The sequence below is a fragment of the Schistocerca cancellata genome, chromosome 5 (assembly GCF_023864275.1).
Source record: "Schistocerca cancellata isolate TAMUIC-IGC-003103 chromosome 5, iqSchCanc2.1, whole genome shotgun sequence".
Classification (NCBI taxonomy): Eukaryota; Metazoa; Arthropoda; class Insecta; order Orthoptera; family Acrididae; genus Schistocerca; species Schistocerca cancellata.
Window position 1 is genome coordinate 626,948,664 of NC_064630.1, and position 27,608 is coordinate 626,976,271.

A 27,608-nucleotide genomic window follows, 5' to 3' on the forward strand; every position below is an offset into this window, starting at 1 on the left:
TACTGTTGTTGGTAAAGTGACATAATAAATGAAAAAGAATGGACAACAGAGGCGTGAAAAGTTGCGTACACGTGTGACGGAGCGAAGATGCTGTAACAAGTTTTTTGTTCCGCCTTTGTTTTTTCTTGAGAACGGTAACTTTACTCCATATTACTTCAAAAGTTTCGTCTGCGGGGAAGGGGCAACGCTATTCCAGTGATGGAGCTCGTGGGGTGCTGTGATGTGGGAGTAGTTTGGCAGTTGTGTGGGGGGAGGTGGAGAATGGTGGGGGGTCTCCAGGGGGTGGGGAGCAGGGAGGGCGAAGAGGGAGGGAGGAAGGGCTCCGTCCTGCCGAGGCGCCGGTCCTGTACGTGGCCAAAAGTGTGTCGCCCTAACAGGAGAAAACCTGTCTCCAGAGCGAACGCTGGCAAATCAGACAGGAGCAAACGATGAACACTTTTCTGGCCGTCGCATATGTGCAGTTCCACCATAACCCTACAGGAGATCACATAAAACTGACACAGCATTTCAACAGAGCAGCAATTCGACCTAAGTATCAGCTTTTATGCTATCCAGAAAATGAAAAATCGAGATCTCTAAAGAGCTGGCCATATCTGCACGCAGCGAGAAAGTCAAAGATTCAAAGCCCCCTCATTGTTAGTTGGGAAAGACCTATGTGTGATCATGAAACGTATTCACTGTTGTAAGTCAACTGTCGGAAAATGCTACGCTGAATTTACATTATACGTGAATTTGGATTTGATTTTGTTGTTTGGTTTTATTTTAATAAAATGAAGAAAGTTACACTTGATAATGTTTAATAATGTAAAATATCACTATTATTTCATATACCGCTCAAGATATCGGAACATCATTTTTGACACAATACTTGCGAAAGCTGTGAGTACACAGACTAGCAAGTGTTACGTAACTGTACTCATTTCTGGAGTTTCTAATTCATTTTTCTAATGGTTCTAATGGCTCTGAGTACTATGGGACTCAACTGCTGAGGTCATTAGTCCCCTAGAACTTAGAAATAGTTAAACCTAACTAACCTAAGGACATCACAAACATCCATGCCAGAGGCAGGATTCGAACCTGCGACCGTAGCGGCCTTGCGGTTCCAGACTGCAGCGCCTTTAACCGCACGGCCACTTCGGCCGGCTAATTCATTTTTCAATTAAAGCCGTGAACACATCTATGTTTTGGTTAGTAAATGTGTGTTCATTATATAGCAAATTTTGGCGTCTCAGCTTTCTGTCACTAACCGGAAACCTCATTTCTATACATCTTTCTAGCTTATTATATGTAGATATGTGATGTACGTGAAACCATGAGATACTGTGTACACTGTCTTTGTAAATTACCGTTTCAAGCTCCTAGAAAGAGTAGAGGACGCCAAGTACAAACTGTTGCATGAACCACATGTAAAATAAGGTCTCCTGCTTTCCCGCGTCCGTTGGGTGAAAGAGAGAGAGTATGATGTACAGTACCGTGACGCTGGCAAGCGCAGCACTCAAAAGATTGTTATGTGGTATTGTTGGGGCCAACCACCTTGCCGCTGTGGTAAGATCGGTTCCTGTCGAATCATCGAAGTTAAGCGCTGCCGGGCTGGGTTAACAATTGGATGGGTGACCATCCGGTCTGCCGAGAGGTGTGGTGCACTCAGCTCTTGTGAGGCAAACTGAGGAGCTACTTGATTGAGAAGTAGTTCGTACACTGACATACGGCCAGGAGGGCGGTATGCTGACCATATTCCCCTCCATATCCGCACCCAGTGACGACCGCGTCATGAGGATGACACGGCGACCGGTCGGTACCGTTGGGACTTTATTGTCTCTTAAGGCATAGTTTTTTAGCATATTGTTTTCTTCGGCCGAGTAATCGTAAAGGGTTTACTTCCTCCTTGCACAAAGGCCCCTTTTTCGCGATCGGATACTTTATGTCATCACCTCTTCTCCCCTTCCCTGCCAAATACTGGTGCTGAATACTCATCCCACCTCCAGATTCCGAACCGACTTCCTGAGATTCAAGATAAACCTGGTGCATTAGCGAGTTTGGCTACCTCCAAACGTAACAATTTTCGTGGTGTCGGCTGTGTACTGATTATCCATATAATATTCAACTGTATTTTATTTATTCTAATTAAAGTCAATTTCCTCACAGCTGTATTTTTTATTTTATTTTAATGTTTATCTCACGTATGTACAGTCGATTTCGACACAATATTGGATATATTAAAAAGGACTATATAACTTCGAAAATTCATTTTATTTGCAGACACTGTTGTGGTGCGATTTTATAGCAAAATATATCAACTTGTAGCAATAGACATAAACTTAACTGGAAAGGTTCAATGAGACATCGATTGGACATGCAGCACACATCCCATCTGAAATAGATTTCTTGCCATACTGCCTGCAGCATGTCAGGTGTGACTTGTTCAGCTGTCAGGAAGAGTCCAGCTATGAGCTCTGGTAGAGAAGGCAGTAAGGGTGAAACGCACAAGGTGGGATGCCTAGCTCTCGAGAAGGACCCGGGTAGATTTTGTAGGATTGCTTTCAAATCTTTGTTTCACTTGCTCTACCACGTCGCCAAGCGCACGGGCACGGCCTGAAGATTTCCTATGTCTTACCGAACATCCAGTTTCAGTAAAACACTTATGCCGCTCGTAAATAGTCGGACTACTGGGGCAATCATTTTCATACTCTGTACGAAAATTACGTTGCACAGTTGTCGCAGACTTTGACTATTCAAACCAAAATAGTGTGCACGCTCGGGACCAACAATGTCAGCCATCTTTGCTTCAATTGCCGCAAGCGCTTGCGACGGTGCAATGGTGTACTAGCGTACCTTGTAAGTCAAAACGTGATCTATTTTACTTACAGATGATACCAAGACTAAGTCTGTAAGGCGTATGCGTAAGTTTGTACGAATGTTCAAAATTGTTAAGTCCTTTTTGATACTGATTGTACTGCCTGATTTTCGGGTAGCTGATAGACATGCTCCATGAATGTAATGCCGTAAGAACTGTAACCATCAATAGAGGCGGCTGTGACGCGTGTGTCACACAGAGTGATAGTGTAAAACACAAGGCAGAGAGCAGAGAGTATTCGAAACGAAATATTGAACTGTGTGCAGGACGTGTCATAGGCGCCTCTCTTGATGGAAAGAGAGGTACAGTGCTTACGGCATTCGGCTCATGGGGCACGCCTAACAGGTACCTGTAGATGAGACAATATTGTCTTGAAATAGATCGCCCAAATACGAGATGAACAAATTAAAATAAAAAATACAGCTGCAAGGAAATTGACTTTCATGTAATAATAATCAGGGCTACATGAGATTACTGTTGATAGTGCACTCTGCAAGAGCAGGGGAGTGGAATATATTGTGGCATATATTTTTCTCATTGCACCGTAACAGGAAATATCCGTGCAATGGCTCTCATACAAAAAATTATCTGCCTAGCGTAATCTTCAACTACCAGGATACTGTTATTTGAGTTTAGTTTGCTTTGTTCATGGGCTGCACTACGGTCGATTTTTTGAGGAATCTTGAATTGCCCCTACCTCTTCTCCCGTATAACTGAACCCGTTGTAAGGTAATAACAAATATTTTCCCTTTTTCTGAACCCATGTACCCACTCCTTCGGTATTACTGGGCGTGTCGTAAACTAGTGAGTGTATACCTGTGCACATAGACGCGCAGAGAACATCGTCAAATTATTGTATCATTAGACGATTATCGAAGTTTTTTTCAGTGAAGGGCTACAGCGTGAGCAATCATTTGCTCATCCGAAGCGTGGAAGGTCGCGGCGCCGCGTTGTGACGCTACCTCGCTAGACGGGGTCGGCGCGGGCCGCTGTCAGCGCAGCGCCAACAGCGCTCTGCGCATGCGCGGGCGTCTCCACCAGTACAGACCGCGCTTCACAGGTCACTACACTCGCGGCGGGATTGCAGCTCGACGAGCTACTCGAAGCGACAGTGAAACTGCGGTAATAATGCAAAGTGAAGCCATTGGCACTGGTGGAGGCGCCCACACACTCGTGTTAATTGTAACTTTCCTGCACGAAATCATATTTTTATTTTACGGAAACTTACCTCCATAATTCGGTCTTACTCTTTTGTCGTAACTGACGCTAAAGGAGTCGAGGATTGCCGAGATGTTCACATCTCCCAGCATGCTCCCGCCCGGGGTTCTGTAACACAACAGACGAGGCATTCTCATCAGACAAGTAAACACACAGAAGATACACAGATAGGTGCAACACCGACTGTCGTATTGTTTGACATGCGTCTTCAAAAATAACACTTGATACGGTAAAAACAACCAAAAAATATGTATGTAATGCACAACACACAAATTAGAAACGAACCAAACAATGGTGTTAAAAGCCAGGTTGACTACCACTGCGGTCATACACCCACATGTCATTCACACATCCGTTTTCCAGACAAGATTGCGGTATAGGACTTTTATCTGCCGTAGCAGTAATAATAATAATAGAGCCCTGCTTAGGATCAGCGTTTGTTGTGATCGCAGTCATCAGATGATCAAAATAAACTGCAGAGCCAGAATAATGAAAAGTGTGAATTTCAAATGGTTCAAATGGCTCTGAGCACTATGGAACTTAACTTCTGAGGTCATCAGTCCCCTAGAACTTAGAACTACTTAAACCTGACTAACTTAAGGACATCATAAACATCCATGCCCGAGGCAGGATTCGAACCTGCGATCTTAGCGGCCTCGCGGTTCCAGACTGTAGCATCTAGAACCGTTCGGCCACGCCGGCCGGCGTGTGAATTTCGGTAGCAGGATAAAGCAGACAGATCTAAAGGATGTACATTCAGCTAAATACTTAGGGATTACAGTCATGAATAACTGAAATTGGAACGATCGTATAGCTAATGCTGTGGGGAAAGCAAACCCTAGACTGTGATTTATTGGAGGAATACTTAGAAAATGCAGCAGGTCTACTAAACAGACTGCTTACAATACACTTGTCTTCCCTCTTCTGCAATACTACTCTGCGGAGGGGTACCCGCATCAGAGTTTTGAGAACTTGTTTTGTTGCGAAATAGGAGAGAGAATGCCATGGATATGATACGCGAATTGGGACGGCAATCATCAAAGCAAAGGCGATTTTCGCTGCAGCAGCGTCTTCTCATGAAATTTCAGTCGTCATCGTTGTCCTCAGAGTGTGAAAATAATCATCATAATAAAATAACAGCAATGAGAGCTCTCATGGAAAGACTTAAGTGTTCGTTTTCCGGCGCGCTGTTCGAGAGTGGAACGGAAGAGAAATACACTCCTGGAAATGGAAAAAAGAACACATTGACACCGGTGTGTCAGACCCACCATACTTGCTCCGGACACTGCGAGAGGGCTGTACAAGCAATGATCACACGCACGGCACACCGGACACACCAGGAACCGCGGTGTTGGCCGTCGAATGGCGCTAGCTGCGCAGCATTTGTGCACCGCCGCCGTCAGTGTCAGCCAGTTTGCCGTGGCATACGGAGCTCCATCGCAGTCTTTAACACTGGTAGCATGCCGCGACAGCGTGGACGTGAACCGTATGTGCAGTTGACGGTCTTTGAGCGAGGGCGTATAGTGGGCATGCGGGAGGCTGGGTGGACGTACCGCCGAATTGCTCAACACGTGGGGCGTGAGGTCTCCACAGTACATCGATGTTGTCGCCAGTGGTCGGCGGAAGGTGCACGTGCCCGTCGACCTGGGACCGGACCGCAGCGACGCACGGATGCACGCCAAGACCGTAGAATCCTACGCAGTGCCGTAGGGGACCGCACCGCCACTTCCCAGCAAATTAGGGACACTGTTGCTCCTGGGGTATCGGCGAGGACCATTCGCAACCGTCTCCATGAAGCTGGGCTACGGTCCCGCACACCGTTAGGCCGTCTTCCGCTCACGCCCCAACATCGTGCAGCCCGCCTCCAGTGGTGTCGCGACAGGCGTGAATGGAGGGACGAATGGAGACGTGTCGTCTTCAGCGATGAGAGTCGCTTCTGCCTTGGTGCCAATGATGGTCGTATGCGTGTTTGGCGCCGTGCAGGTGAGCGCCACAATCAGGACTGCATACGAACGAGGCACACAGGGCCAACACCCGGCATCATGGTGTGGGGAGCGATCTCGTACACTGGCCGTACACCACTGGTGATCGTCGAGGGCACACTGAATAGTGCACGGTACATCCAAACCGTCATCGAACCCATCGTTCTACCATTCCTAGACCGGCAAGGGAACTTGCTGTTCCAACAGGACAATGCACGTCCGCATGTATCCCGTGCCACCCAACGTGCTCTAGAAGGTGTAAGTCAACTACCCTGACCAGCAAGATCTCCGGATCTGTCCCCCATTGAGCATGTTTGGGACTGGATGAAGCGTCGTCTCACGCGGTTCGCACGTCCAGCACGAACGCTGGTCCAACTGAGGCGCCAGGTGGAAATGGCATGGCAAGCCGTTCCACAGGACTACATCCAGCATCTCTACGATCGTCTCCATGGGAGAATAGCAGCCTGCATTGCTGCGAAAGGTGGATATACACTGTACTAGTGCCGACATTGTGCATGCTCTGTTGCCTGTGTCTATGTGCCTGTGGTTCTGTCAGTGTGATCATGTGATGTATCTGACCCCAGGAATGTGTCAATAAAGTTTCCCCTTCCTGGGACAATGAATTCACGGTGTTCTTATTTCAATTTCTAGGAGTGTAGTTTGAAGGTGGTTTGATTAAACCTCTGCCAAGCACTTACTTGTGAACTGTAGAGTCATCATGTACATTTTAAGTAGACGAGATATGAGCTGTGTTTCGAAGTTAACTGTAAGCGGGTTACAGAGAAGTAGACTGTGCAATGATGTAGCGTATGCCGTTCAACAACGGAACTAAAGGCTCGTGGTCCCTCACAATTTGGTAGACACTTGTGTAACGAGTGATTTGATTATACCTCCTTATTAGACCTATTGAAATAAATCAATTATGGGTTTATATAACCTGAAATAATGTATGAAAATATTGAGAGAATCTCTGACTTTGTCCGCAGCTCGTGGTCGTGCGGTAGCGTTCTCGATTCCCGCGCCCGGGTTCCGGGGTTCGATTCCCGGCGGCGTCAGGGATTTTCTCTGCCTCGTGATGACTGGGTGTTGTGTGCTGTCCTTAGGTTAGTTAGGTTTAAGTAGTTCTAAGTTCTAGGGGACTGATGACCATAGATGTTAAGTCCGATAGTGCTCAGAGCCATTTGAACCAATCTCTGACTTTTCCCAAATTTAACACGTGCGTCTGTGTAAATGTAGCTCATATGCTTCTGTACGTATATCTTTAAGTTGGAAATCTCTGTCAGTATAGAACAAGTCGTAGAGGGTCAGTACAGATAAAATGAGAGATATTAGGGCTTCTACGAATGCGTTGACGATCTCGAACGTTTTGCATGCAATCTGTGAGTGGAATGGAAGGAAGCAACTGATATTCATACGAGACCCTATAAGCCACTGATCTCGTTGGCTTATTAGATATATGTATCAAGAAGTAAAGACGGAGACCAGAGTTTTCTTTCAATTAAGAACTGCTGGTAACACTGTTTGCCTATTGCAAACCTTTCCGCAGTCTATCAGCTCTCCTAGGACAGCAGTTACTTTTAGATTGACCGGAATGTTGCAAATGCTCGTTCCTAGCGCAGAACGACCTACGTAAAAGTCATTACTCAGCGCCTACTTGACTCAGGGATTACTCAGCTCTATGGATGCTTGGTTAAGCTGTGTCCGCAACCTTTAGATAAAAAAAAATTAAACCTTCGCTTGATGGTATGTATGATGTTATTAATAGCCGTAAGTAATGCGCAAAAACTGTCAGATCAAAAAGGTTCATAGAAACAGTTAATGTGTTATCTTTTCGGCGGTGGATTGAAAACTCCAATTTTAGCACCAAAAGCTTTATGAAGATGAACGAAAATTGTCATTACCGAAGGATGTGCAGTTATTAACCAGTGATTCTTACCTAATTTAGAAAAAGACCTTCAGTAGCAAACATAAGTATGAAACTGGTGGCATCATTTGATATCCCCCTTGACGACGAAGCCATTAGAAACGCAGTACATGCTTTCTTTGAAAGGAATCAACACGAAATTCGTTAAATGTGATTTAGAGAAATCCCGAAGTCATAAATCTGGTTCACAGGGCGAGGATTGCCGCCACCTCACTGGGTAGGCTTCATCTGAGATGTGATGCAGGGTCGTTAGTTTCGTACTCATCGACAGCCACAAGCAGAAGCTGTTGTGTGAGGCTTCGGATAATTTACGGAGATACACTGTATTTAGGCGTTGATACCATGCTCAGTCGATGGCTGCCATCGCGTACTTTCAGCAACTCAGCCAGAAAGTGTTAATACTGAAGAGGCCCTTGGAGACGTCCATTGGTCTTTCGTTTATTAAAATTACTAGCGAACCCGGCAACGCTTCGCAATTCATAAGTATGTACGGAAATTGGATATACGTCTTCATCTCCTTCTCCCTCCTCTCTCTGCCCCTCTCCTCTTCTTTCCCCTCTTTCTGTTCATCACCTATTGTTCCCTCTGTCCATTTGCTCGTGCCCCCTATCTCTCTCCACCTCCTCCTATTGCCTCTCTCTGTCCATCTCCTCTTTCGCCTTCTCTTTGTCCATCTTCTCTTCTTCCCCTCTCTCTGTCAGTCTCCTCCTCTCACTTCTGTCTCCTCCTCGTGCACTGCCTCTCTCCAACTCCTCCTCCCGCCTCTCTCTGTCCATCTCTTCTTCCTCCTCCTCTGTCCATCTCCTTCTCCCTCCATATCTCCCTCCACCTCCTTCTCCCGCCTGTTCCTGTCTATCTCCTCCTCCGCTCTCTTTACATCCATTTCCTCACTTCTTTCTGTCCATGTTCTCTTACCCCTCTCTCCGATTATGAGCATTGTGCACTGTGATTGCCAACGAATCCTAGATTGGGAACAGCAGTCTATTAAAATGAGTGGGTAAATTGCTTGGGGTCATTAGCATACCGGGTATGAGAGACCCCTCTCCTGCTGCTGGATCTCTGAGTATAGTTTCATCATGGACAGTATTTAATTTTAATCTGCAAGCGGAATAGGATTACAAAGATTCAGACGATTCTGATTCCATAGAAGAATTCTAATCTTCAGCCGATAAGCCTTAAATACAACATTCCTGTTTCCTGTGAAAACAGACGACGAGGAAGAAAATAAAATAGCACATAGCTGTGTCCACTGCCGTAAGATGTGAAACAATACGGTTGCTCAGCGCTTGTATTACACTTGCGTTTATTCAATCCAGACATGGCGCTTCCATTTTTCCCTATTTTAATATCTCGACATGTAGTTCAACTTTGGCAAACGTGATTACTACTCTGTTGTCTCTGAAAATGACTACTAGAAAGAAAACTAAACCGTACATTTCCACAGCACAGCGTTTTATTGCAGTCTGTTACAACAGAAAACCTATGTATTATCGTTTCAAGAAATATTTCGCTTATGTCCGACTGAATATTTGTGAACATAGCGTTTAGAAAATTTCAAGTAAACAGCTCTAAAACTTATTGAGATATTCTCTGCTAAAGTTTTACCTTTAAACAATATATATTTATTGATATGCCACAAATGTTAAAAATATATGTCTTATGTCCGTCTGATCATTTATTAGAGTATCAACGAAATATCTGAAATAAATAGGTGAAGAACTTTTCGAGATTGTTGCTAATAATGTCACCCTGTTACATGATGTATGTGTGTTTATGTGTCACGTATATTAAAAATTTATAATCTATATCCCTCAAAATGTTTATTGGATTATAGCGTAAAAATTTGAACGTTTCTAGATAATTGTTAACAACGTTTCTTCCCTATATATTATACATGTATCTGTATATGCCTTACATATTAAAAAATAAATAACCTATGTCTGTCAGAATGTTTATTAGAAAATAGTCTAAAATTTTGAATTAAATCAGTCAAGAGCGTTTCGAGATTTTTGCTAACAACCTTTCCTCTTTGTACATTATACGAGTATATACATACAGGGTGTTTCAGAACGGATCGTCAATATTCAGGGATATGACAGAAATGACCATTCGAAACAAAAAAAGTGAAGTAAACATGGTGTCTAAAATGCATACCTTAAGAGCTACCAGCAATTATTGATCTTCGATTCTGTGAAAGAGATCTCTTCTAGTGCAAGCTCTTTGTTTTCCATGTTTTGGGAAATGGTAGTATGGACCAAAACAAGAAAATAATACCTAGTGAACATTAGTTCTGCAATGCATACCTTAAAAGTTATGAGCACTTGTTCATTAGGAGTGTTGTGTTTCAAAGTAGCGAAGATGAACAAGGGCTCATAGCTTTTGAGATATGCGTTTTAGAGCACATGTTTACTGGGATTTTTTTTGGTCCATTTTACCTTCCACTTCTCAAAATATGGAAAGCAAAGAGCTTACAGTAGAAGAGATTTGTTCCACAGTACCATAGATCAAGACTTGCTCGTAGCTCTTAAGGGCTGCGTTTTACACCCATGTTTACTTGACTTTTTTGTTTGGAATGATCATTCTTGTCACATCCCTGAATACTGATCAACACTTCTGAAACAACCTATATTTATACGCCAAATATATTAAAAAACATGTAACCTTTGTCCATCCGAGCACTTATTAGAGTATCGTGTAAGCATTTGAAGTAAATCGGTTCATAATTTTTGATTACAATATAACTCTGTTGTATGAAGTATACAGGGTGAGTCGCCTAACGTTACCGCTGGATATATTTCGTAAACCACATCAAATACTGACGAACCGATTCCACAGACCGAACGTGAGGAGAGGGGCTAGTGTAATTGTTTAATACAAACCATACAAAAATGCCCGGAAGTATGTTTTTTAACACAAACCTACGTTTTTTTAAATGGAACCACGTTAGTTTTGTTAGCACATCTGAACATATAAACAAATACGTAATCAGTGCCGTTTGTTGCATTGTAAAATGTTAATTACATCCGGAGATATTGTAACCTAAAGTTGACGATTGAGTACCACTCCTCCGCTGTTTGATCGTGTGTATCGGAGAGCACCGAATTACGTAGGGATCGAAAGGGAACGGTGATGGACCTTAGGTACAGAAGAGACTGGAACAGCACATTACGTCCACATGCTAACACCTTTTTATTGGTCTTTTTCACTGACGCACATGTACATTACCACAGGACGTGGAGGACGCATAAATTGGCCAGCCCATTCTCCTGATCTTACACCTCTGGACTTCTTTCTGCGGGGTACGTTAAAGGAGAACGTGTACCGTGATGTACCTACAACCCCAGAGGATATGAAACAACGTATTGTGGCAGCCTGCGGCGACATTACACCAGATGTACTGAGGCGTGTACGACATTCATTACGCCAGAGATTGCAATTGTGTGCAGCAAATGATGGCCACCACATTGAACATCTATTGGCCTGATATGTCGGGACACAGTCTATTCCACTCCGTAATTGAAAACGGAAACCACGTGTGTACGTGTACCTCACGCCTCATGGTAATGTACATGTGCGTCAGTGAAAAAGACCAATAAAAAGGTGTTACCATGTGGACGTAATGTGCTGTTCCATTCTCTTATGTACCTAAGGTCCATCACCGTTCCCTTTCGATCCCTAAGTAATTCGGTGCTCTCCGATACACACGATCGAACAGCGGAGGAGTGGTATTCAAGCGTCAACTTTAGGTTACAATATCTCCGGATATAATTAACATTTTGCAATGCAGCAAACCGCACTGATTACGTATTTGTTTATATGTCCAGATGTGCTAACAAAACTAACGGGGTTCCATTTAAAAAAAACGTAGGTTTGTGTTAAAAAACATACTTCCGTGCATTTTTTTATGGTTTGTATTAACCAATTACACTAGCCCCTCTCCTCACGTTCGGTCTGTGGAATCGATTCGCCAGTATTTGATTTGGTTTACGAAATATATCCAGCGGTAATGTTAGGTGGCTCACCCTGTATATATCTATATGTTACATCTATTTAAAAATATATTAGCAACGTCTGCCCAATTGTTATTAGAGTATCATGTAAAAGTCTTAGGTAAATCAGTCAAGATTAAAGTATAATGTAAAAATTTGAAGTAAATTGGTCAAAAACTTCTCGACATTTTCTTTATATAATATTATAGACAAAAATTATTCCAAGAGTTGGTGACATATACTGAACCACTATGTAGAATTGACAGCGAAATATTAGGAATCAGCGGTGGGGTCTTTAGTTTTGAAGTATTGCGCTCCTCTTCGTGTTGCTGAGAAAGTGGGAGAGTTTTTGCAGCAATTTTTCTGGCATGTGCCGTGTACACCTCATAGCCGAGGCTTACCCCTCTCTGACGATAACATGTTTAACGACACAAAAATAAACTATCTGTAGAAAGTGATCACTACCATTCTGAACAACATGGCGGCAAGGAAATAAAACAAACATAAGTGTAATAAAAGTATAGCAGAAGGGAGTACTATGCGGATCTCCACAGTCACTGATGAATTGAAAGATTTTTGTATTACCTCTCTCGCTCCTTTTTTTACTTCTGTATTCGCTTATTTTTCGTTCGAAACAGACAACTTTTAATATCTGAATGTACATCGGAAGTTGCTGCTGCACTACACAGAATTATAACTGTTAAAATGTGTGGACAGCAGTCCTTGGTCCAGATCGCTAAGAGTCCTTTATTAATTACTAGTTTCAGTACATTGACGAGCCATCTTACGATCAATAAAAATTGTTATCTAATTCATTGTGTATAAGCCACAACAATGAAATCCTATAGACGATTTCCGTCATTGTGGTTGCAGAGTTCGCGTTGTGAGTTCGGTCATGTGCAATTAAATGGGAACAGTGTTAGATCCTATGCAGTATGCGCATGGAAGCTGAAGTGTTTTTGAGTTGTTTTTCTCCGCTCTCACACTTGTTGGCGTCTTATTTTGAAATGTGAAACTGCTAGCTGGCCTCGATCATGTCCCGTCAGCATCAGGTTAGACTTTGTATCCTGCGGCGGGTACCGACAAGCTGTCGGAGTAGGTTTGCAGTGAGTTTGATTAGTATGTGTGTTCCTGGTGTATCGTGTATCACGTGTTCGGGAGTTATTGTAGCTCCATTGCGAATGGTTCCGTTGGGAATCGGTTATAGCTCAATTGTGAGTAGTTCCACTGCGACGTGTGATCGGTGATTAGGCACACATGTGTCGTGTGTGCTTTGGTAGTCCAACTACGTGAAAGATTCATGGCTTATAGTTTTTCTGTCTGGTGTCCTGTATTAGCTGATATTTTTTGAGAGCCTTGTAGCATCTGTTTGTAATCTGATACCGCATGTTGGTGGTATGATTCGAGTAATGAGGTAGTAGACGAAGAAATAATGCATGTCATTCGATGGACGCGAACAAGCTATATGCATTGTGTGTTAGATTATTGTCACTCAGTGCTGGTGTCCGATGACATGCAGTTTATGAAACCTTTTTTTAATTTAAAGATACATTAAAATATGTAGAGAAATTCAGGTTACCTTCCATTAGGAGCGTGGGTGCACTCAGCGACTGTGATATGATTTATAAATTATAGAGCGCAGCAATCAGTCCTTTTTTTTTGCGGCTTTCATTTGGAAAATCCAGATTTCGGCTAGTGCGTAGTCATTATCAATGCACTATTTTCTAGTCTCGATGCATGTTAGTTCCCTGTTGTTAGCGCGTCACTCACAGTTCTTTGAAACTGCAATTCAGACCAGTTTCCGAATTTTAAGATGCTGTTCGCATATCTTTATCATTTACCTTTGAAAATACAACGTATGACTGCTATACGTTTGTCACGGCAAGATTAGTATCACTTGATTGTTAGTGTCCTTATTCGTTGGTAATATACCGTGTCATTCATGTAAAAGAATTGTCTGGATAATTGTGTAGAGGGGTTTATTGTAGTAGACATATTCAAAACACATATTTTTATACCTCCGCAAGTAATCAATACTGTAAAATATCATTTCACAGGAGGGCGATTTAAAAAGACTTGCAATCGCCTTTGTTCAATAATGAAACGATTTGAGCTTCATGTTGGCACTTACGCTGAACATTTTGCATCAAAGAAATAAACTTTCTTCGTGTAGAGACTAAGTCCAATGATTTAATTTTCTTTATTTTCCTATACTATCGCGATGCGGTAATTGTAACGAAATTTAACGATGAAAGTATCAATGAATAATGATGCAAGCCATCCATAACGCGTTGGCCTGAACATCCGACAATGGGAGAAAAGGAATGCAGGTTCGAGGACTATTCAAAAAGTAAGGCCCTATCGATCGCGAAATCGAAACCACAGTGAAAATCCAATGAAGCTTTGCGTAGTGTTTTGAGCATGCCCTTCGATCGCGTCATGTCGCTCTTTTCAGTTCTGAGATCAAAGCGAGCACGTAAAGATGGCCGGCCGGTTGTGGCCGAGTGATTCTAGGCGCTTCAGTCCGGAACCGCGCTGCTGCTGCTGTCGCAGGTTCGAATCCTACCTCGGGCACGGATGTGTGTGATGTCCTTAGGTTGTTTAGGTTTAAGTAGTTTTAATTTCTAGGGGACTGATGACCACAGATGTTAAGGCCCATAGTGCTGAGAGCCATTGGAGCCATTGGACTGTGTCAGGCAGCACACTATTAATGCTGCGTTCAAACATTAAGCGTTTGTTTTCTCTATCCATCCACATTAACTTAAATTTTCTACATTTAGAGCCTGCTGCCATTCATCACACCAAATAGAACTTTCAAAAAATGGTTCAAATGGCTCTGAGCACTATGGGACTCAACTGCTGTGGTCATAAGTCCCCTAGAACTTAGAACCACTTAAACCTAACTAACCTAAGGACATCACACACATCCATGCCCGAGGCAGGATTCGAACCTGCGACCGTAGCGGTCGTGCGGTTCCAGACTGTAGCGCCTTTAACCGCTCGGCCACTCCGGCCGGCAATAGAACTTTGTTTAAGTCATCTTGTATCCTCCTGCAGTCACTCAAGGACGACACTTTCGGGGGCGTTCACCACAGCAACCCCAGACTCCTGTTCACTCTGTCCGCCAGGTCATTTATCTACGTATATAGAAAATATACGCATTTCCTGTCACTAGGGCACTCTTGACGATGCTCTTGCCTCTGAACACTATTTAAGAAGTCTTCGAGCCACTCACATATCTGGGAACGTATTCCGTATCTTTGTTAACAGTCGCAGTGTGGCACCTTGACAAATGATTCACGGAAATCTAAGAATATGGGATCCGCCTGTTGTCCTTCATCCCTAGTTCACAGGATATCATGTGCGGAAAGGGCCAACAGAGTTTCCCACGAGGGATGCTTTCTAAAACCGTGCTGATTTATGTACATGAGCTCTCAGGCCTCCAGGAAATTTATTCGAACTGAGAATGTGTTCCAGAATTCTGCAGAAAATCTTTGTTAAGGATATTGGCAACCTCTTCATTCCAGAACCACGCTCACAGCTATCATCCTCGATTATTTGTCCTATGTACTTCGATCTGTCTTCCCCTCTATGATTCCCTCTAGTACACATGTTTTATCATCTTGTCCCTCCGTCTACTCAGAAGGAAACACCATCACCTTGATCCCATATTTTTGGGAGAAAAAGCATACTTGCAAGACATCAACTCCAGTAATCAAACCCGCGTAAAAATTTGGACCGTAATTATGACGATACGCAGTTTTGATCTTATGAACGTTCAGCTGTTAAAAATCTGGGGCACGGATTGTCACTCTTTCCTGCCCACTGCAGCTGCTTAATACCCGAGAGCGGGTGGAGTAAGAGATTGTCAAATAGTATTTTAAAGTTGTAATTGGTTTGTTTATTATGTCAAAGCGCACAGATTCTAACCTGTAGCTGGTACCAGGGATCTCTTTGCTTTGATAATTTTTATGTTGCGATTCACAGACGCAGTGTAAATGAACAAATTGAATGAGTATCAAAGAAGTAGCTGAGCGCTGTTGAATTATTGACATAGCTTTTGTGCATTATTTTCCTTGGATTTTAAAACTGACACTATAAAGTGAAGTACATTTGCGGCAGATGCGATGTCCTTCAACGTGATTGACATGATTAAATTACAAATCGCAAATCATTGACTTCTTTTGATAACTATTCTGTAGCCCAGGTTTATTCATTTCGATTTTGAGACGTATATATCATTACAGAATATCAGTACGAGGATATTGTTAAAATAATATTGAACTTATAAGTGCGTCAGATTGAGATATTGCGTACTCATATTACATAGCTACTTTTCGCGTCGAATAACGTCTTATCGAACAAGATTTCAAAACACGTTGGTCAGATGTGTCCACATCCTCCCTCTTCTTTTGCCTTCAAGATACCGCCAACAGCAAGCCGGCCGTTGTGGCAGAGCGGTTCTAGGCGCCTCGGTCCGGAACCGCGAGACTGCTACGGTCGCAGGTTCGAACTCTGCCTCGGGCATGGATGTGTGTGATGTCCTTAGGTTAGTTAGGTTTAAGTAGTTCTAAGATCTAGGGGACTGATGACTTCAGATGTTAAGTCCCATAGTGCTCAGAGCCATTTGAGCCATGTGACCGCGAATAGCAGAGCTATGGTTGTCACTACTCTGTGCAGTAATTCGCGGCTGCAGTGGTACGGAACGAGTCACAAACAAACGACGAGCGCAAAGTTTAAAAGCTGTACAGTCTGAAGGTAAACTGCGTACTGTCTGAATTAGGGGCCAAATTTCCGCACTGGATCATTTGCTGAGGCTGATAACTTCCAAGTGTACTTCGTTATCCTTAAAATACGAGGTCGAGTTGATGTCTTTCTGTTCGTCTTTTCCACGTACTGCTTTCCTCGCCGATTTTGCGGAGAACCTCCACATTTCTTATGTAAACAATCCATTATTCTTCCCATAAGCAAAATTTTTTACCTTAGTTAATAAGTAAACCGTTGGCCTTACGCAATAATTTTCTATTGCAAATTGCTTGTACTTCCCTCAAACGACGCTTCCGCACAATTAAAAAGACGGCGCCCGAGTATAGGTCTGGCCGCGATTTTCTCAACGCACGAGCTGCCAATCGCTGGATAACTGGACTCATTTCGTATGAGAACAACGTACAGTTGTCTCGCGACCTGCCGCTGACTGGTGCTGCCTTCTGTTGTCAATTTCTAGATTAGTTTCGAAAGAAATATTCACGAATGTAACAGCTGCTGCCGTGAATGGCTGAGCCAATATCATCACACTGACGTGATTTCGAACATGTACCCGTTACGTTTCGCAGTTAGTTGTAATTCTGCTACAAACACGTCACGTTTGTTGAGTGAGCAAGAAATTTTGGAAGCTCGATGGGAAGAAATTGCTCAACAACTCATTTCGCCCTTTTTTCTTGGGAAGATAATTATACTTCTGTCATCAGTATTTTAAAATTTGTAGTCTATCAAAGATCTCGATACTTGGTCCCTATTTAGTATGTGTTAATCTTAGAGATACATAAATAAGGTACGTGTTAGTAGTGGTTTAAGAAACTGTATACATAGCCTGTTCTCTACGCCCAATACTCTTCTAAGTGGTAAGGTGTTAAAAGGCACACTCGCCTCAAAGTGAAATTCTGATTCTCGGCGACCATTTTACGAGGCAACAACACTACCCGATACCACAGACGATTAGTGCAGTGCATGTCAGAAGAATTTCCTGGAAATAAAGCGCTTGAGAGAGCACCGCAGGTGGGCGGCGTCGTCCTGCAGAGAGCGCTGCCGTGTCCAGGCCTGGCGCCAGCGCCGCTAGTTGCCATTATCGCCGCTGCGCCCCCGCCGGCGCCAGCGTCGGCGCCACCCTGATGCGCTGGCCGTGCCGTGCCACGCCCAAAATGCAGCCTCTGCAGATGCCTCTCTATTTGTACTCGTCCACTCTCCTAAACGTGACGAGCAGCCGACAGCTGCACGCATAATCGCGCCTAACTGAACAGCTTAAAAGACTGCTGCATTGGGGGAAAGCAGGATGCTATGGGGTTTCAGAAACACATTTGAGTCTAAAAATGCAATGCTTACTTTAACAGCGCCTTAAATGATTTGTTTCCCCATAATGATCGAGATTAGCTAGGTCTGCTTATCCATGAACACAACATCGACACCTAAAACTTTTCATCGTAGTCAATTTTTGTACTAATGTATTTTATTTGGAACTTTAATGAAACTAGTACGGTTTTCATTTTATAGTCTTCTTATTAAGGGGTGAAAGGCTCTACTTGTCCATTGTACTTTGTCTCCAACTCCAGGTTGTGGCGTTTTTAACAATGTACACACTGAAAACTTGGTGCTCATGTTCTGTTTTAAACCTAGCTAAATATGTATTGCTGTTCTTTCTGGTGAGGGGAATAAACTCCTGATTTTTTCATAGTCTTGTTGTACAATTCTACTGAAATCTCTTTTGTTTTCCTAAATTAGAGATTGATTTCGACTACTTGATGTATTGCTTCAGATAGAAGGTCCTTCGTTCGCCATAACCGCATAGTAAAAGTTGATCCCGCTATAGCGTAACAAACTTTTGGCCCTTTCCATATCGATATTTTTACATCTGTTTATGTTATCAGCTTTCTTGGTATGGTTTAGGTGTTCGTAGTTGGCTTCTGTGTCAGAAATTATCCTCGGGTTTAGTAACATGTAGTGGGAGTCAGAATTACCTCTTATTTCCAGTGAAGTCATAGGTTTTGTGGGAGATAGCGTCCATGAACTAAGCCTGCAGAGCTTGATACTGCTCATGTTAATTTCGACTTTTTCTTTTTAGAACAGCCTTTTCAAACAACTGAAATATTTCAATATACCTCTATTCTAATAACTTATTTTACTTAAAAGATGACTGATAATTATTGATAATTAATTAAAACTTCGATAGAGGCATATGGATAACTCTCGTAATACGTTGTCTAAATGAAATTTATTTCGTAATCATCTGACTAAACGGAATCGTCTGATTGCAGTAATACTTATTTTATTTTGCCATTTTTCTATTGCTTTTTGTTTTTAGCTCTTCCAAACCTCCTTTCAGTCCTGTTCAACCAGTACATCATAAACACTGTTCGAATGCGTACAGAACTAGCACTGCGTGAAGAACTCAGAATGTAATTTGGATGCTACTGATTGTCCACACAATTGACCATCAGCATAACATAAGAATTTGAATCAATCCACAGTGGTGCGTTTCTTTTTTCATTTTTTACGATATAACTAGCTTCGATCTCCGTGGAGCATCTTCAGGTTTATGTAGTTGTGTTAGCAACCCACAGTCTCTGTATCAAAACTACACAACGCAGTACCGTGACGTTAGTCTGATGTGTGGTCCGTACAGACACGACGGGTTACTGACGCAACTTCATCAATCTGAAGATGATCCAAGGAGACTGAAACTAGTCATATCGTAATAGAAAAAATTGATACTGTGTCTTGATTCAAGCTTTTAAGTTATGACAATGACCAATTATGTGAACATTTCATAGTCTCGAAATTACAGCTCGAGTTGGCCACAAATTGCTGGTTCTGTTCGCATGTAAAGAGTGTCTATAGTGTATTGAACGTGCAGCTGGGACTGAGAAATAAACAGTGTGTTACAATTGTTTCAATTACTAATACAATTACTGTCCTCTCGCGACAAATTTGATGTATAGCGATAACTGAAATGTATGTGAAACTAATAATAATTGTGATGTAGATCTTCTTTGCCACCATGTGGGTGACATCAGAAACCATCACAAGACGAAGAACAGACTCTTATGAAGTAGGGCGGTTGTGTGGACAGTTTTCGAGAGTTGAATTGGACAGGCCTGTGATCAAGATTTTTTCATTTTATTAAATAGTATTTTGGCGACAATGACTAAACTAAGTGCAACATGTGTTTATTTTTGTACTGAACATTGATAAACAAACGTCACTCAAAGTTTTTGTTTGTCACCTTAGTAAGGGGGCCTTTATTCCAACATGGCACCAATCTACTGGTCGACGTCGGAACCATCATATTACTGCATCAATAATCTTCCCCTCATCCACGTACTGCTTCCCATGGAGTGGGCCAAACAGATGGGAGTCGGAAGGTGCGACATCCGGGCTACAGAATGGGCAAGGAAAGACGTTTGTGAGCTCCTCTCGAGTGCTCGGACTTGCGTGACACCTTGCATTGTCATGGAGAAGGAGAAGTTCCTTTGAATTTTTATCGTGGCAAAAACATCGCAGGAGTCACAGCTGTATGCGGCGGGCCGGCACACTGGAGATCGGACAGGCTGCGATGAAGACAGACGCTTCGTCCAACGACTCACCGTGCTTTTGTTCTGCCAGATCTCCGTAGACATACTGCAAGCGCCTATCAATATCTACGATGCTCTGGTTATCTGCCAAAGGAAATTTAATGATATCTCTCTGCTTGGAACGCACCTCAGTGACAGATGCTATTTTGAAGGCTACGTATAGAGCTGCAACCTATCTGAATATCATTAAACTATAGGGGCTGAAGCGGCAATATTCCACGATGTCTCACAACAAATTCCGTTTTTCTCAACCGAAACTGGCCGAGTAAAAATATGTTGAATTACGCATTAAAAGCTGCTTGTAATTCGAAAGATGACAGAACAGCAATGGCACTCTCGAAAGAACTACGTTAAACGAGTGATTGTTATTGTGGTGTGAGTGTCATTAGGCCAACGAGGAACATACTGCTTCTTAAAGAACAATAAACTTAGTGTTAATTGGAGCCGTTTTAACATCAGTACAACCTGTTTTATCATGAGCGAGTGAACAGAAATAGTGGAAGTGGCGACAGGACAATTGTCAACTTAGGAACTTGGGTAAAGTGGCACGTGTACCTCGGGTGTAACTCTGCCCTGCTATGTTATCGGTAACCTTTAGTCCTATGGCCGAACAATTCGGACTGTCAGACTACACAATGGATCAAGCAGATGTCACGTCACAGCACTTAGCAGTGGGCACTAGCAAAAAACGGCCAAATACGTCACAGGAAGCAGTAGGCGAGAAGTTAACACCACTGTTGTATGCAAGTAGTTAGAAGTGACACTGTAGGCGAATATTCGTAGTTGCTGCAATACACTGTGAAGTTTGTCCAAAACTGCGTGTGGAGAAACATGGTATAGTCGAACATTAAGTATTGCTAGGCGTTGGGGTAACACCGAGGAAAAGTATCAGTGAGCCTAAAAGAGTGAAAATGGAGTCACTATATACGATAGTTGAAATTAATAACGGAATAAAGGTCAGATGAGGGAAAGTATCAGACAGGTAATTCGACAGAATTTCACTTAGGTGATGTTACTATGGAAGAAAGCGGGGGGAACTCGATCCCACTCCAAAAGTTACGGGGGGAAATCGTAGCGGCAAGTACAGATAGTGGCCATGTTACGTATGTATAAACGCCATAGACCGGGTTAGAAAAATATTTCCACTAGAAATGGGAAAGATGGGAAGAAAAATAACGGGAGAAATAAAATTATTAAACAAAAATGATAACGATGAGCTTACATTATCATTAGAAACGAAAATGGAGGAAAAATTAGGTAGGCAAGAAATTTTTTCAGAGAAAAGACAGTAATTCAAATAAAGCAGAAGAAAAATTAGATAAGCTAGCAAAGGATAACAAACAGTTTAAATTATCAGTTGATGAAAGTAAGGCAGGAAAGGAGCTTGGCCGATGTAAGGCATATTCGATGAAGAATATTGAGGATCTCATTAATGAAGTGGAATTCGAGATTCAGGCGTATAATCAGGAAAAACAAGCGCTGCGTTTTGAGGAATGGTTTAAAACAGTGAACAGGGAAGTAGAAGAGGAATTAAAATTAGTACAGCAAGAATAAAAGAAAATAAATGAAGAAATAAGAGAACTTAACTGATCGGGAGAAAAAAAAGTGGAGATTCAGAAAATCCGAGAAACAGTATTGCAAAGAGTAGCGGCCTTGGGACCACAGATGCAAGCGACTACGGGAATCAAGTTGAAGTTGCCTTAGGGTGAATCAGGTTGAACACAAAATAGACTGGCATCATGTAGTACAAGAAGTATACAAAGCTCGGCAAACGATCGAAAAACCGGTGGAGCAGGAGTAATTAGCAAACTAACCACGAAGCGGAGGCTGTAAACGGTAAAACTGCACTATTAGCTAAAAGTGACCACTGGTACAACTAATACACAGCGGTAAATTTAATAACTTTCACCCCAAAGGCAAATTACATATCGTTGCATTCCTCTGGAACTTCCACTATTTAATGCGGGAAGTACGTTACGACAAAACTAAATTTTTTTACGTCGTTAACCGTATGGACGAAGAGGCATAAAACTGCAGCTCAAGTGTGGAAAAAGCATGTATAATCTACGCGGAGTTTTAAAACGTATTTTTAAATAAATATTGGTCCCAAAGCAAGCAGGACATTATTTTAATTTCAGTATGTAACCGCCCACAGAAGAGAAGGCTGGATGGAATGTATAGGGAGTTTTTAGAAAAATAGCTGGAAAGAATTCAGTACCCTGGTGCTCCATACGAGGAAAGGAATGTAGTACGCTGGATTGTACAAAGAAAACCGCACGAAATACGAAGCCTCTTGGTAGGAACATATAATATTCACACAGGTAGAACACGAAGAGAGGTAGCCGTTCATGCAGAGAGGAGAGTTGGGCGGCTTGGTACAAGCAGCAAGGAATGCGCCACGAACAAGTGCGAAGTAACGAACAATGGAGAATTAGAGACCGAGGGCGCGAGTTTATTTCTTCCGGTATCACTTAGATCAAGGCGCTGAGCTGGCGGGAGAGCAGTGGGGCGTAGCCCGCGCGAGAATAAATACAAAACATGCCGCAAAAAAATGGCCCAGAGTAGACAGCCAATGACAGCGCGGGAGACGTGCTGTAGTTTCAGAAGTGGCCCACCTTGGAACGAAAGTCGTTGGACTACATGTAATGAAAGGAGCGAAAACTACCGGCGTCATCAAATCGGAAAGTCTGACGAGCAAGACGATTTAATAGAGCAGGAAATTTTGGTGGGTGATAAGACACTCATAACTCCTATTATTAAAATATGTGGACGAAAGACAAACTCATTAACTGATTTCTTAAGCAGCTATGTGTGTGGAATCTTATGGGACTGAACTGATAAGATCATCAGTCCCTAAGCTTACACACTACTTAACCTAAATTATCCTAAAGACAAACACACACACCCATGCCCGAGGGAGGACTCGAACCTCCGCCGGGACCAGCCGCACAGTCCATGACTGCAGCGCCTTAGACCGCTCGGCTAATCCCGCGCTGCTTAAGCAGCTATGTGTGATCGCAAGTAATATAGTGAATTGGTGAAGTCAGTAGCTGAAATATCGAGTTTACCAGTAAGTGATTTGCAAATTAATGGCGCTGTGGAAGAAAAGGGGAAACTGGATAAATGTCACGTACTATTGGCTACAGAAATGGAAGGAGAAGTATGCTGCATAGACGCTGTAATTGTGCCGAATTTACAAGAAGAGATCATTTGTAGGGTCTGCTTGTTTGATGTAGCTTTCAGAAATAGATTATGGAAGTCGTGAATTGTAATTTTATAAAGAAGGAAGAGAAAAATTTTAAGTTTTATGAGAAGTCAAGAACAGATAGAGCATAATGATTTTCTCGTATATAGGGAGCAGTGGTATGCACAGACGAAGAAGTGGAGGCAGTTCTGACAAATGGTTCTCAGTTAACAATCAGGGATACATTGAAAAACATACCGGATGAAAAGATGGAGAAAGAAGAACAAATGCTTGTTAAGAGAACAGAAGCCCACAAAAGATAATTTGGCAAATTTTTATATCAACAAGGTAGGGGAGCTAGTACTGGTCCAAACGCACGTCTAATCAAGAAAGGAGACCACGAAAAGAGTTCAACCGCACGCCGGCGGCCGCTTATTCGTTATGTAGCGCATTGCAATACCATAACAAAGAGCGAAGCGGTCGAGTTGTCAGCATACCTCAGTGTTTGAGTAATGGCGTGTGCGCGGCCCGCTTTGAAATACATTGCTGGCTCCCTGTGCGGTGAGGATGCTCAGTCTAAAGATGTGCTCATAAAATGGGCAAGGTCATTTTGTATATTTTGCTACCTCTTTTTAGCAGACTAAATTTTCTAATATTTGTATCAACAACATTTATCATACACTTTTAATCCATTTTCGTTACACTAAATAAGCCTGATTTTAAGGCAGTAGAATAATTCCTTATCCTATGTGCGAAAATGCTTTACTTTTACTATGATGTGATGTGAAGATTCTGTAAAGTTTGCTGATTTCATGGTTGTCAGTTTCCATAGTATTTGGTAAATCTTTGCAATTTTATATCAGTTTTGGATTGAAAATTTCAAGAAGTGTTAAGATGGACTAAAAGGAAATACTACTGTAAAATTTCTGAGATTTCATCATTTTTAAAACAATTTTTGTCGCGTAAAAATTATCCTTTGTAGTATTTCTATTAGTAGGGATGGACGAGAGAGATGAATCTACTTGTATACTTTAAATGCTGATCCTCAGAATATTAAAGTGAAGTAGCAATTCTGAACTGTCGTTTTATTTCTGGAGCATTTACATTAGATTTTTGGATAATTTTGGGGATGTTTCATTAATTTTTGGGATACTTTTTGTATTTCCAAAAATCCTTGTTTCTCGTGGATTTTGGAAACATTTAGTAACGGGACGTATGGGTGCAGGTATCGGTCCTGGATATAACAGATCAAATCTGCCCTTACTAGATGACGAGGATGCCCCATACTACAGGTGCCTACTGTCTCCGGCGTGGATATTAGGCAGCTGGACGTAAGTATATCGAGCGGGTTGTAAGCGCGAATGGTGTACGAGTTCGAGCATGTAAGTGAATAATTTGAAGCACCGATTTAATTTCGTAACTGACGAAAGCGTATTTAATTCAAAGATGGCCGTAAAGTTTAGAACAGAAATGGCAAACTCAAAAGAACAATGTTAAATAAGTGATTTTGACATTAGTGCAGGGGTGATTAGTCCATCTAGGGGCATATCACTCGTGCTTAAAGAACATTAAATCGAGTGCTCATATAAACTGGTTTAACATCATTCTGACCTATTCATCACATTTTATTATTTTAATATGAAGTAATGTGCCATGGACATAAGTCTGTCCTGCTCAAGGAGTTATGTAACTTAAACCTTTCTTTAACCAAACGGGAGGGGGGGGGGCACCTTACAATCTGGCTCGTATTTTGTCAAGATGTAACTTCATATCATTACAATTTTTATCAGATAATACTGTGCGATAAGCGCACCATCTGTGAACAGTCTGCGACTGCAAAGGCTACTACGCACCAAGTCAAGGATGCAGTTCCTGGAGCACACCAGGAAAACGTACTGCATTATGACCGTCACGTCGTTTACAGTGCACTTGCACGTCCAGCTAGACATCATGTAAGAAAGTAGTTCATTTAGCACGCGTTGGTATGGCTCTCAATCAAAAGCTTTTACAACATCTACAAACACCATATCCGTGAAATTACCTCTGAGCATAAGATGTAGGATGTCTAACGTGAAGGGGTGAACTCTGTTTCGACTATCAAAATTTTCGCAATCCATACCAGTCTTCATGTGGAACGTCATTATGATTAATGATCGTAATGAACGAACAGAGTGTATGTTACAGGATTTTAGTGAAAATAGTGGTGAATTATAGAGAGCGATACTTCTGTGGATCAGTCCTACTGTCTTTTTCCCTACACATATCATCTGGCAAAGTGCAGTCAAACAAACCGAGGTAACCCATTTACTAACTGCGTGTGGAACCTAGCGGGTTTTGAGCAGTTTTTCTGTCTGTTGATACTGGTGTTAGTTAGTATTAATTAAAGAAGACGTGCGGCAAATCTATGGTGACATTCTTTGATTTTCCTTTTCAGAGGGGCATTTGAAGACAGAATGCAACAATTTACCTTGCTACTACGGTCCATGACCCGCCCTTGGGTGCCTTATAATAATTTTTCTGCTACTGGTACTCTTGGCACATGACCAAGAGTAAAGTTAATGAATATTTTATTTTAAGTCATATTTACGCCCCAGAGAAACGTAAGGCTTCTGCCTGTCACAGGCTACCAGTTTTTAAATAAAATATCGTCTGTGAAATAGGAGGAGTTGTCCAGAAGAAATGATTTAAGGCTAGATTTAAAATTTGCTTTTCTATCTACCAAACACGTTATGTCGTCAGGCAAATGATCAAAAATTATTGTTGATGAATATTTAACTCGAGCCTCAGACAACTTTAATAATGAGCGACGAAAATCAAATCTTCTTTCTAATGTTCCAGGTATGGACAACGCTATTCTTGTGAAACTGTCGTGGATTATTTATGACGAATTTCGCTAGCGTTTATATATGCTGTGCAGTGCACAGGAAGCTAGAAGATGACTGCAGGTAAACACCATATAGTATTCTTAATGCTCGCTTTTATGCCATCAGTAGTTTATTTCTAAGAGATGATGTACCTTAGAAAATTATTCCATAAGGTGTTATTGAATCGAAATATGTTCAGAGGTTGATTCATTTATTGCCAAGAGCAGTCATTAGATGAAGGGCAAATTTATTTGTTTATGTAGTTCAACAACATATTTCTTCCAGTAAAAATTTTCATCAATATGTACCCCCAAAAATATAGAACTTTCTATCTTCTTTACTGATCGCTGATCGCATGTTATATCAACTATTGGTATGACTCTATTTGAAAAGCATACTTAACGATTTCTTGTGCTGCATTCTCTCTAATAGGATTTATTATAACACTAGTCTGCAAAGAAGGAGTAAGAGTGGTACAATATTTTAACACTGTTGTTTTCCCTTCGTGATTTCTCCCCAGTCGCTACCATTTTCTTACCTCCCAACATGGAATTGTTCAGTACAGTCTTCCTTTAGCATTCTGTTTGTTAAGTATGGTTCAAACCACTTAGCTGTAAAGCCATTAAATCCTTAAAACTTAAGTTTTTTCTAAGAAAGTAACATGATCTACACGATGACAGACCACAAAAACGCCAACTGATAATATTTTATTATCTAATCTTCCCACTCCTATTCAGTTGCAGGCCATTATTTGTTTGTTCCCATCTACCAACTGTAGCAACAGGTACATCACATACGCGAGACTTCATTTCAGTCAAAAGCAATTCACTGACTTATTGGATGTATAAATAGAATTCTCAGTCGAGCAACCCTTCTGGAATCTTTTTTTGTGCTAAGTAAATTTTTTCTATTTAAATGTAGTAATCTACTTCTTGAGTACATTACATTTTCGAATTTACTGGAAAAAGACGTCAGTGAAAAAAACTGGACGACAATTATTTAATTATTTCTTGTCACCTTTCTCAAAAAGCGCTTCAACAACGACATATTTTAATCTCTCCGGAAAAATCGCTGTGCAGTGATGCATGATATGTATCACTAAGCACATTACTAATAGTACTGGTTATATTTCGTGTTTTGCGACTGTAATAAAAATCGTCTTTAGACCATTACAGTCTCAAAAGACGGAATATAACCTACATGACCCTACTCCAGTAATCACACAAATTTCGGTCCAGTGTGCTTGTG

General features: G+C 41.9%; 1 protein-coding gene across 5 annotated transcripts in view; it reads right to left on the reverse strand.

Moving 5' to 3' along the window:
• LOC126188873 (gamma-aminobutyric acid receptor subunit beta) overlaps nt 1-27,608 on the reverse strand; it is a 621,229-nt gene that overhangs the window by 309,847 nt on the left and 283,774 nt on the right. For all 5 annotated transcript variants that reach the window (XM_049930533.1, XM_049930535.1, XM_049930536.1 and 2 more), the window contains exon 2: nt 4,083-4,180. In XM_049930533.1, the coding sequence (XP_049786490.1) occupies nt 4,083-4,180 (98 nt within the window). The remainder of the gene's footprint in view (nt 1-4,082; nt 4,181-27,608) is intronic.